This window comes from Sceloporus occidentalis, unplaced genomic scaffold (genome assembly GCF_023333645.1).
Source record: "Sceloporus occidentalis isolate IW3139 unplaced genomic scaffold, rSceOcc1.0.p SCAF_35, whole genome shotgun sequence".
Classification (NCBI taxonomy): Eukaryota; Metazoa; Chordata; class Lepidosauria; order Squamata; family Phrynosomatidae; genus Sceloporus; species Sceloporus occidentalis.
In genome coordinates this window covers 5,324,215-5,337,375 of record NW_028317015.1, presented here as the reverse complement: position 1 = coordinate 5,337,375, position 13,161 = coordinate 5,324,215, and the positions used below count along the sequence as shown (strand labels likewise).

The window sequence follows — 13,161 nt, the reverse complement described above, 5'->3', positions numbered from 1 at the left end:
TGTTTGCCACTGATACCTGTTCAGCTTTTATCAGTATCTGGCTATTAAGAAGATTTTCATGTGGCATGTAATCTAAATCTATGCAGAATAACATTTTATTTTAGATCTATCTAAATTAACAGAAATCAAAAATTTCACTGCACATCTCTATTTAAGAGAGAAATTGTAGGAAGTTTGTTGAGATATTGACTCCCTGATGTCATTATGAAATTTAATCCCCAGTGCGTTTCTCACTTCTATACAGTGCCCCTTGATTTATGTCCGCTTAAGAAGGTGCAATCCCTGCAACTGGACTCCACAACTAGACTGTGAGAATTAGGTGCTTCAGTCTACTCAATTTAGAACTCCAGCCATATATTTTATAACTTGGGAAGTAAAAGAACAAAGCTTGGAATGTGGCTGGTAGTGTTTAAAATAGGCAGAATAACCCAGGTAGGATATTTATCTTAAAAAATGGCCATTTGTCCAAGTGTCGGAAATCCCAATACACTGGAATCTGTGGAAAGTTAACAGAATAGAGGTATCCTTGATCTGGAGTGAGGATCATGTCTAGGTACTGTAACCTTTGTGAGGCGCACCTATAAATGGAAATTGAGGAAGATAAACTGGACTCTTTTAGTTCTTGCAATAACATTTTGACATTTTATATTTGCACTAATAAAAACACCCTGTTTTTCTTCTAACGACAATGGTCTTGGTAATCACTAAAATAATATTGACTTTATTGAAAACTAATGCAACAATTTCACAGAACACACTCAATGCAGTTAAACTTTATTAGGGGATTAAAAATAAAAATAATCCTGAGTGATTTTTTTTTAAATACAAAAAAATCATTATTATGCATCCAAAACAATCATATTTTTACAACTTAACAAATGTTTAAATTAGCACTTATAGCATTATAGCTTGACAGATTTAATTAGAATTATTACTGATCATATATATTATTAAATTTGCACTGAAAAATTATTTTCCACTAAATGCGAAGTTATCAACACCATTTTTCTCATTCTGAGATGCCTTAAGACGATACATTTTGAACAGGAGCACACTGCCAAACACCAGAGCAGCACCCAGCATGGCAGCAATAATTAGTCCAACAATAAGTCCTGTCAAGGTCCCTTCAAGCTGTTTTGCTTCTTCCACATCTGAAATAAAAAAAAAGTAAAAGGTTAGATTCCAAATTACCTCCCAGGGCATAATTTGATGAAGCTAAATAGTCCATGTAATAGAGGGGGGTATATTTGTTGCCATTCCTCTGTCAACTGTTGATATAACTGATATAATCATACTGTTGTCTGGAATTTTGGCAGCCAAGTAGATATCAAATGAAGCAACTACTACCCGTGTGCACACCTCCATTTGACAGAACAGACAAAGCTACACTGAATAGTGACTACCAATATTGTTTGTTTTTGCTAACCATTTTCTATTCCAGTGTGCCATCAGTACGGGCATTTATTAACCTCATTGGTGATTATTCCACCTACAAAAACGAGAATGGCATTTTCCACTTATAACACTACACTCATTCAACTGTCTAGGTGCTAAAGGGCTATGAAATAGACTGAAAACCAAAGCATACACATGACAGGGAGAAGTGAATTACATGGGTAATGAATGTAATCCTCATTGAATGGGCAATAATTTATCAAACCCCAAATCCCCAAGCACAATTTAGTTCCCAGAATGACATACGGCACACAACAAACAATTTGCCTTATAAAATCTGCATATATGAATGCATACGTTCTCATGCCTTAAGGAGGTGATGATGTGCCAAAAAGATGGTAGTATGTTCAGAATGTATTATTCCTGAGATATAGAGCCCAATCATTTCATAGGGAAAAAAGTGTTTCATTCTTGTGCAAAACATGAACCATGATCTTGCCTTATAAAGTTCCTCGGAAATGGAAATAAAAACTGTAAACTCTGGATTCCTTCATGTTTCACTAATTTTCATTTTGCAAACTAGTCTAGAATGTGACTGTTGTCGTTGTTGTAAAATTGCATCACTTCTAGGCTATTGGTGGAGTCCTCAAGTACATTCCCTTAGTTATACGCAGAATCAGTTACAGTTCTTTCTTTCTCTTTCTAATAGGAACATTTTCCACACATTTGCACAGGAGGTCTCGATAGACCCCTCTCGCATTGGAGCTGGGTGGCTGTAAGCATATCACATGCATGGACAGACACATCTTCTGCATGGGCAATAGCTGGAGGGTGGGGAAGAGGGCAACTGGAGGACTCTACAGAAAGGAGCACCACAAAAAATGTAAAGGGATCTCATAGCTATCATATGCATGACCAATAAAATAACAGTGAAATGATACTTACAACCAGACTGACTTAAGGCTTGTGCAGCTACTGCTACTAAAAGTGAATGAAATAAGGAGGTCAAATAAGAAAAAGTGTTAAAATAAAAATAGATTATTTGACACAAGGTTTAAAATTACTAATTAACTAGAGAATTAGCATTAAAAATGGCAACCGGTAACATTTTAGGGAGCCCTATTGTTTAAAAGAAATACAGTATATATACAGGATACACATACATAGACTAGATCTTCAGTAGACCTGTTTAAAGGGCTCCTTAAAAATAAAATCTAATACCTTGGTCAGTGGTGTAAATAGGTCCAGAGGATACAGTCACTGCATCTGTTGTTCTAGAGAGGCTAGTGGAGTCTGCTGCCCTCTTTCTTCTACTTAAAGATGTATTGTTGCAACTCTGTTTGTTAAACCAGAAACACATTTGATTTTTTTCTTCAAAGCATTCTACTCATGCCCATTCACAGTGGTATTTGATAAATGTTATTGGGTCTTGGGTCTCAAAATGGTTCTCACTGTAGGCCCTCATCTGTATCTTGCCACATTCCTTTGGCTAGAATTTCAACAGTGATACCTGTAGCATTGTAACTACTATACACATCCGGAAGATCCCCATGGTGTGCCTTTTAACCCTCTATATGCCACTCTGCCTCCAGAAATGTCTTATACCCTCCTATATGCCACTGTGCCCCATGATATGCCTTTTAACCCCCTATATGCCCCTCTGGCCCATGATATGCCCAGAGTGGTATATAGGGAGTTAAAAGGCATATCATGGGGCTGAGTGGCATATAGGGGGTTAAAATGAATTCCTGGAGGTATATATAAAGCCAAGGCAGACAGTACATGCTGGAACCTGGGGATGATAGTAGTGTGATTACAGCCTCTCTATGCCATGCTACCACCACCACCCCCCTTACACATCCATGCTATCACACACACACACACTCAGTCACAAACATTTAAATACTCATTCATTCCATTAATCACACATACTTGCTCAAAAACCCTCCCCCACCCCCTTACCTGAACTGCAGATCTCCCACTCGCAGACTTCTGCAGGGGCCCGGCTGTGCGAGCAACTTTCCCAGAGGAAAGAGGGGGAGGTAGAGTTATGTGAGGACTCTGCTAGCTTCCTGTTCTCCTGCTGCTAGTAGCAGAGACGCTGCTCGTGACCAAAGCCCGGTAAGTAGCATGGCCCCAGCAGACATTTTTTTGAGGTCTGATTAGAAGACGACCTTGATTATAAGACGAGGGGTATTTTTCAGAGCATTTGCTCTGAAAAAAACCTCGTCTTATAATCGAGCAAATACGGTAATACCAGTATGTGATTCGACCTCACACCATCGTCTTCTACCATTACACTATGTTCCCTTAACGGGGAACCTTTTATGACTTATGCACTAAGGATCTGATTTAGTTGAAGAATATGCTAAGAATATTAAGAGATTACTATGTACCAACGTATACGTAAAACAATAGCAATGGTGGCATTCTATAGGATTCCTAGACATATGTAGACCGTGTAAGCACAGTATACACGTTGCATATGCATGTACACACCTGCATATACTGAACGCACTGGTCCGGCTGGCACAGCCGTGTGATGCAGTGTAAGTAAATGGTTGATGTCTTTTGACTGCTGTGCTGGACAAACCGGAAAGTCTCGAAGCTGAACCGAGCTGATTTTTCTCCACCATTTGTAAACACGGTAGTTTTATTCTGAACATTACACCTTCAAATCAGTACATATAGTAGGTATTAGCTCACACGACAACCAACAAGTTTATTCAGATACCCCACACTTTTCACATGACAAACAAGGACAATATTATTTTATTGGGTGAGGTTTGAGGTGCACCTGGGGGAGACTTTAGTTAGATTCTTATGTTTACATAATTAAATAGGGAATATATATATTTATATATATGTTTCATATCAGCCATTTAACTTTTATCTTCGGCACTGTCTTAGGCCTATCCCAATGCAGCTTCACTGCTGGGTTTAAAACCTAAAGTGGCTAAAAACACACGAACACAGCAGTTTAGGAAAAGCCACATAGAAAATTAGAATTAGAAAATTAAAAACGTTATGGTCTTGCATGGTGCAATTTTCAACATGATACCCAGCATCCTCTACACCAGTAGAGGACCTCTGGGATTATATGTTGCCTTTTTCAAGCCATATAATATTTGTAGTTAGAATCTATCCAGATTTATACTTGTCTCACCAGTACATTGCTCATCTTACCCAGTTAAAAGGCTGTATCTGTCGCCAGGTGATGTTGTCACCAGTGGAGATGGGGTAGCAAAGCACTGGTCCAGCAGGACATTGAAGCTAAGGGAACAAAGGAAATCATATAGTCAGACCTCTATGTGACGGAGGCCATCAATACAGCCTTCCAAGGTTTGTGTTAAAAGCTTGACGCACATAAGGCTGCATTACTTGCAAGGCTCGTTGTGCAGTTTCCTTTCATTTTCATTTTACAGCAAGGCCGGATTTTTTTTTTTAGAATAAAATGTAGGATTTTAGAATAAAATGTTACATGTAGGATGGATGGGAATGCAAGCGATAATTATAGTCAGAATTACATTTTCCCAATGACTGAATGAAACATTAGAAAAATTACTATAAGTATACAATATCCGTCATATGTTCAAAAACTATGACATGATATATAAAAAGTTATATAGCAGTACCATAGCATTATTCTAAAACTTTCTAAGCCCCTTGTGGTCACATATGGAACTTCGGTCTAGAAAGAGTGGTGTATTCTTCTTGCCTTATGCTAATTTATTAAACCTGTGTGTAATATAAGCCTTGTTTCTTACTGGAAATTGAACTCAGTAAATAGCTAGAGAAAGGTCCCAAAAGTTCACCTGTTGCAAGTTCCCATCTTTGTTGATCCAAAAAGATAACATTTTAACAATAACAAAGCAGCAAAATGTTTTGTAATCTTACTTTGCCGTTAGGTTGACGGCAGATACTTGAACATAAATCTTCTTCCTCAGCTGAAGGGCAGTCCCATTAAATAGCAAAGGACTTTGGAATCCTTCATCCTGAAATCAAAAAAGTATTATTGCATTAAGTATAGCAATGGATATCAATCACAGAAGCCACTTGCATAATGTTAACCTCATAGATAGACCGGTGACTAATAGTATCAAGACTGCTATATTCAGCAGGAGACCATCAGTTGCCATTTGATGGAAACCATAGCAGAGCAGTACATGGCCAAATGGTATCATTAATGTTGCTATGAACCTAATACTTTACATGACATGTTTTAGTGTTCTGTTAATTTGTGGTTTATAGTGATTTCTTTTTTGACCCTGTTAATTTCAAATTTTTAAATCAACAGGAATGGGACCGGCATTCCACAATAATTACATCATAACTGGCTTGGCATTGAAATCGTGCCATGATTCCTTATTATAACAACTGTCTTGATTGCATTCTGTGTGCCATCTAATTATCAGGGACAAACAAGGAGAAGCGCTCCTAGCTGGCGTAACTGGCACAAGCCCACGGTGAGACTGATTGGACTGAAACCAATCGCTGCATGTGATTCTCTACATAAGAAACCTCATCACCAAAATCACAAAGATCATTTGAAATTATTAAAAAAAAAAACATTGTGTGCATTGTATTTAAATCGCCAAAAATAAACAGAAAACAAAAAAATAATAATACCACAATGACTAAATGAAACTGAAAATTATATATTTTACAGAGAAAATGTCTATAATAATTAGAAACTTACAGTGAATAGTTGCATACTCAGGGTACTGATGAAGCTACCATTATTTGTATTTATGGCTACACTTGCTGAAGACCTAGAGGAGAAAAAAATGGACATTAGATTGTGTGCTCAAACTACAAGTTTGTGAAGACTTTCAAAATGACATTTTGGAAATATTAGCATGAACATTCTATGTTAAAAAATAATTTCTTTTATGAAAATGATGCTGAATTAGTAAGCATACAGGTGATAACTATATGATGAGTAGCCTCTTATTTTGACACATTTTTTAGAACCTCCTAGAAAGATCTGTTCTCATGAGGAATGGCCAAAGGTGGATCAATCTATAGTGGTAGTCAAAGAAGAACTTGTGCAGTGTCCCTTCTAAAAAAAACTCATGTAAACGTGAAATTCAGTTTTAATATATTTGACAAGGAATGTCATTTTGATATTTTAAAATTGCCAAAAATGTGTTAAACTTTGTTTAGTTCATCTTACTATCCGGTGATGAATTTTAAGACAATTTCCTGAAGGCCTAGACCAGTTCTCATAATTACAATATGGTCATGTAACACACTTCTGCTGGAACATTTACACCAACCCTTGTCCACCCTAGTGCTGAAGCCAAACCGGCTGGGATGGCCATGTGAAGAATTGACTCTGAACAAGCCTCGAGTGCTCATTATCTCACAACTCAAGCAATGTTTTCCAAGAAACAGCACGGAAAATATTCTCCAGTTCCCAAACTCAAAGGAAAAAACCCTATACTCACGTCAAGAGTTCAGTGTTGTTCAGCAAGTACTGCAGGGGGTAGCGGCATGAGAAGTTGTAGCTCAAACCAGTGCTGTAGCTAACGAGTCCGTTTTCTGATAACGGTGGGGTGTCTATGTAACCAGAAATAACCACGGTTTGGACATTTGAATACTCACTGAAAATCCCACTTCCTTGCTCATTTACTATCTGAAAAAATAAACATTTTGTAATGAAACCATTACAGATACCTTGGTATTTACTGAAATATCACATCACTATATAAAATATACTTGCCCTCATTTAAGATTACTTTCAATCTAATTAATAAGAATGTATTATGTGTAATGCCTCTATAAGCTACAGATTATAGTATAAATCATGCTCTGATAAACTCAGGAGACCCCATCTCCGGAAGGATATTGGCGTTCTGGAGAGAGTTCAGAAGAGGGCTACTAAAATGGTGAATGTTTGCGGGATAAATAATTTTAGGAAATACCAAGGAATCTCAACATGCAGCTTGGAGGAGATAGGGAAGATGTGATAAATGCATTTAATACTTAAAGGGATTTAACAAACTACAGATAGTGAAGCTTATTTGAAATGAGAAGTGGTAGAACAAGTGGTCATAATCTAAAACTAGAGGGCCAGAGGCTTAGATGTAATGTAAGGAAGTGTTTCTTTATCATGAATTTGAGATTAAGAGCTGATTGGGGTTTGAGTCTTCACATCAAGTAAATGGGCAGCCGGATATTTCTGCTGTCGAATTTTGCCGTTTTTATCTCTTTGCATTCTCTCCAGACGGAATGAAGCTAAGGTGCTGTTCTTTCATCAAAATATTTCACTTACGTGACATTTTGGCTATTAGACAAATGGATTCCGGTGTAATAATTGGCATTAAACAACTTCTATTTTATTAACAAATATTTTGTTACGTTGAACTTGGCCGAGTTCCTAGCATTAGATAAATATACCTATAAAAGGCACTGCGAGGTATGAGTCTGGTTAATTTGATACTATATTGTTTTAATAACAATGCATACTCACTGTGATGCTGTTTCCGCAAGCGTTCTCTGTGGTATCATTTATTGGGAATATAAATTTAGCAACGGGGTAGTCATCAGTGCTTTCTACAGATGCCTTGCAAACGTTGAAGATGTGTTTGCCATTAAGTGCCAGTTCCATGGGATCAAACAAGGCATATTGAACCGGGCAGGCGTTAATTGTCAGTTCAATTGTAGAAGGGCCACAGGTAACAATGATGTCACTGTTTTCTATAGGTAAAGAAAGGTGATCTTTAGTTGGACATATAAATATACATTCATAAAGCTCTCTTGCATTCAGGTTGCATTGTAAAAATAGATGACTGCTTTGATATAGCGCAGCTGTCCAGATTACAAAATAATTATAAAACACAGATTTTTTATACATTTTGTTTCTTTACAGATTCAGTAAAATGAATATAGCCAGGGCCGGCCCGACAATGGAGCCAAGTGGGGCAACCGCTCCAGGCGGCACTTTTGCCGCCCCAAGCCCTTTTTTTTTTTTTTTAAAGCGAAAGAGGGAAAGGGGCGCCGAGTGGTTTTCGCTTACCAAGCTGTCAGTACCCGCTCGGCGCCCCTCTCTCTCTCCTCTGCGGCGAGTCTCCCTGTGCGGTCTCGGGTTCCGGCGCTCAGCATTACAAGCCGGCACCGAGACCGAACAGGGAGACTCGCCGCAGGACTGCTGAAAGGTAAGTACAAGGGGGGGGGGAGGAAGGGTAGATAATGGGGGGGGCGGCAGGGACGGAGGGAGAGGAAGGGTAGATAATGGGGGGGCGGCAGGGACAGAGGGAGAGGAAGGGTAGATAAGGGGGGGGGCGGCATTTTAAAATTCGCCCCAGGCGGCATTTTGCCTTGTGCCGGCCCTGAATATAGCTGCATTAAAAAGATGGAGTCAATGTTGATTGCCTAGTATCCTAGTATCAAATTAAAAATTAGCTTTTAAAAAGATTCTGTTGTCTTCTCTTTTTTTTAAACAGTACAAGTTTTTATAAAATATGATGTTTTCAGGCAGCTACATGTTAATTATTTTTATGTTTTAGCTCTGTTATATTAACTCAATCTACTAGGCAAACACCATGAGTTCATCATACTGCCTGTGTAAAGGGCTTAGTCTTTATCATCCAGGCACAAACACAGACTCATGAGGAGTAGACTTCTTTAGCATTGCCATAAAGAATGAGCTCAGTGTGGTAATTGTGCAGGGAAGTCACCCAAAACATCAATGGCAGCCTCCAGTTCAGACAGATAAAGAAAGCTTATTGGAATAAAATTAGATATAAACTGGGTTTTTTTCAATGCTCAAGCAAAAAAAAAAAGAATTCCCTTTTAGTTGGGCCAACACAGTTAAATTAAATGTATATTTCCATACATTGTCAACAGGCCAAATCCATTAGCTGGAAACTAGCTACCTAGTTTATTCTGTGGTTACATTACACAGATTGACAATACTGGCTGTAATCACTGAAACTGTGGTCAAAACACAAATCCTGATGCCATTTGTTCTACATTTTTCTACCTCTTATAAAATATACCGGTATATTTTTTACTTTCTCCATGGCCTGGTCTTGAGGTCAAGAAAGCCTTATCTATCTCATGTATGCTTACATTTTTGCTCTCTAAGACTTCAGCTAGAAGGTCGTTTTTGACCATTGTCATTTCTCTTCCTTTAAAAAAGATTTTAATTTCCTTTTTTTTTAATCCTCAATCTGTAAAGATTTACAACCCCAGTCTTTCCTTCAAGTTATACATTTTATTTAGTCTTTTCTGGTAATTTTTCTATGCATTAGTTTTTTATTTTTATTTCTTTGTACGTTGTATTAAATTGTTTTTTTTTATGAATAAATCAGCAGTTCAAAATGCATAACAAATAGCAATACATAATAATGAATGACTGTAGATGTTGTTCAGTTGAAAACACCAACCTGGATATCTGTCGTAGGCACTGGAGCAATTGGCTAATTGTCCGAGGCATTGCTGGGTCGCTAAACTGAGCAGTAGGATGGCAAATATACTCATTGTACCTAAAAAATAAAAATACATTTATTTTTTATTACCATGGAATAACCCTAAAAATGTAATAATTTTGGTGATTGGACCTTTCCATTGGTTGCTGTGGTAATGATAATTTTTTTTAAACTTTGTACTAGAATCGTTTTTTATGCATATACCCCAGTATTTCAAGATTGACACCAACGTTACCATTTTTGATATTTTTGATACCATGTTTGATATTTATAATTATACTATAATATACCAAAAATGTATATATTTAATGATTATGTATATATGGAAAATGTAAACAAAAATTAAAGACATCTGACTTTTAAGATAAGTTTAATTATTAAAATAAGTCTTCTGTTGGCTAGAGGTACATATAACAAATCTAGCCTAGGGTAACAGGTACAACCTACAGGCAGCTCTATGGCCACCGCTAAGTGCCTCTGAGTGGATGTAAAATGTTCCTATTATAGTAAAACTGACCCTCAAAAAAGAAATATACTTATAATCTAAACCCCTGATCTAAAAAAAAATTAATAATTAGTATTCCAGAACACACTTATCCTAATTTGTCTATACAATATTACACAACATATTGCGCCGTTAATTTAAAACTTATCTGTCTGACTCCTGATTTTGAAAACTTACCCACAGCAGACATCGTGGTAGATCTTTGTCTGTTTGCCGTCTGTGTAATATTTGCTTGAGACAGACATTTATACCGAAAGATGGGCACAAATGATTTTGGAGAAGAGAATTAAATTCTTACCAGAGGGCTGGGAGATGGTTTGTATTTCATTTTCAGCTTCTTGTTCTTACACAAGACAAAAAACAATGCTGATGATAAAGATATCAGTTTATCACCAAAAATAATACGCACATGTTTTACAGTATAGTGTAACACTAGTCACATGTATCAATTGAATATTCTTTTCACAGCATAAGAACAGCGTGCACTAAAGTGTTAATTAAGACAAAATATACAAAAAATTCTGTTTATTATAAATTCAAAAATGCATTTGACGTCAAATTATACGTTCTAAGTCAATCCTCAAGTCTTACCTTCACAGTTTGTTCTCAGGCTCTCTTTTCTAAAGCCAAAAAGTAAAATATTCTTAACATGGGAATACTTGCAAATACCTTGTGACATTACTACCATTTTGTGAACCCTGCCCAGGAGTATCTGATTGCTGATGCATTGCCATAGCTAGCTCATTTTGGGCCTGAGGAAAGGACAGGAAAATGCACCCCTGCTCCACTATGTTTTTACATAGATACATAAATAATAAGGAAGTTGATGATATTAGAAGTGCAGAGAATAAAAAAATATAGTATGACAAATGTCCCCAAACCCAGTGATTTATTAGGTCTTTTATATGATCTTTGGGACATTAGGTACAATGGGACAGTAAAGCAACGATTGGCACCCTAGAGTTTGTGTATTATAATCCCCAAAATGCATGTGCATGTGTTTTATCATAGTTTTCCTCAGCATACAGTTAGCCAGACATAGATAGGATACAGTGCAGCCCATAGTGAGCATAAGCACATAGTGTGCTTAATGTGTGGAACAGCATAAATCTCATTACCATATATTGAGCGAGACACTGATGGTTCTACTGCATAACTCCCATCATTATATATTAAGCCAGACAATGACAGTGGTGCAGCATAACTCCCATCATTAAATAGCAAGCCAGACACTGAGGGTGGTACAGCATAACTCCCATCACTATATACTAAGCCTGACGGTGATACTGTATAAGTCTCACCAATATATACTGAGCCTGACAGTGGTACATCACAATTCCCATCAATATATCGTAAGCCAGACACAGACGGTGGTACAGTATATCGCCTATTATTATGTAGTGATCCAGACACAAACTGTGCACCAGCATGACTCCTATAATAATATAGTGATCCAAACACTGAGAGTGGTACAGTTTAACTCCCATTATTTTATAGTGGTTCGGGCACAGACAGTGGTACACCATAACTCTCATCACTATATGCTAACTCAGGCACTGACAGTGGTACACCATAACTCCCATCACTATTTGCTGAGCCAGACATTGATTGTGCAACACCATAATATCCTAATAATTTATATAATATAAAATTGATTTAATGTATAATGTAAAAAATAAAGCACTTACAGAAATGTGAGAAAACAGAGATGTTGATCTATTGTAAAGCTTAGCGGATGGTCAGAGGAGATCATGTGATCTCTAACCAACTGATGATCACCAACGTGGACAGCAGGACATTAGGGATGTATGAATCTGAGGTTGAAAACCCTGTTTCTTCAAAGAACCACAAAGGGCTGGAGTTATTGCAATTTAAACTGGGTGCATGTATTTATTATATCTACTAGCAAATAGTTTATATTCCCTAATTTTTATCAACAGCATTCATCATTTTAGAAAACAATTTTATTTTACTGGATCTTTACTGGATCTTTACACATGTTGATTGGGCCACTAAATGTTATACGTAGGAATTGGTTTGTCTCAATGAGCTAATTCAGTGATGGGAAAATACAATTGGTCTAAAGAAACTAAGTAAAATATGTTCACATGTAATGAATCTCTCACATGGGCTTCTTTGGTTTCCTAATTTGGTTTCAGGTATTAGATTCATAGACTTTGTTATTGTTTTCACTTGCTTGTGGCAATGATATGATCTAATATTTTTTTTTTTAAACAAATATGAGTATATGAGTAGGATCGAGAGTTGATGTCTCATTACCAAGAAGCAAACAGTAACAGAATCCAAGGTCACCCTATTACAAAAAAACAAATTAAATATATGAAATGAAATAAGTTAAATATTTGAAATTAAATAAATGTTCTACTTCTGCTTCTGAACAGCATTTTTTCACTGATTTTAGTGAATCAGTTTGTTTTCAAATACTTTTTAATCGTTCCACCTACATAGCTGGAATTATTCTCTTCTATGCTTAAAAAAATAACATTTCTCTGCATACTAAAGTAAGGAAAGGCTGACCTAATCATTACTTTCTAAGAATGTGTTATGTATGTAGCCAGGATAGGAGGGATAGCAAAAAAAATGAGTGACATACTTTGTCAGGGACATAAAATATATAGTTAGGGTAAAATAAGATGCTTTAAGCTCCATGTTGAACACTGCCATGTGGGCATCCTGCATGACACTGGCATCTAGCTCAGGACAGAAAGTGTCTTTGAAGCCAGCATTAGAATCTGAAAAAATGATTTAACAACCCCTTTGGGATCATAGCTACTTGCCACTAAAGAGATGGAGGGGTAGCTCATG

At 36.9% G+C, this 13,161-nt stretch overlaps 1 protein-coding gene across 1 annotated transcript; it reads right to left on the bottom strand.

Annotated features, from left to right (window-relative positions):
- Nucleotides 1-969: 969 nt before the first annotated feature.
- On the bottom strand, nucleotides 970-10,525 carry LOC149298014 (zona pellucida-like domain-containing protein 1). Its single transcript, XM_089487876.1, has 10 exons — nucleotides 10,513-10,525; nucleotides 9,789-9,887; nucleotides 7,871-8,097; nucleotides 6,846-7,033; nucleotides 6,095-6,167; nucleotides 5,293-5,390; nucleotides 4,582-4,668; nucleotides 3,895-4,066; nucleotides 2,617-2,731; nucleotides 970-1,151 (listed from the first exon to the last, which is right to left on the bottom strand). Exons 1-10 carry the CDS (start codon nucleotides 10,523-10,525, stop codon nucleotides 970-972), a joined length of 1,254 nt encoding a protein of 417 aa, XP_089344002.1.
- Between the last annotated feature and the right edge of the window lie 2,636 nt (nucleotides 10,526-13,161).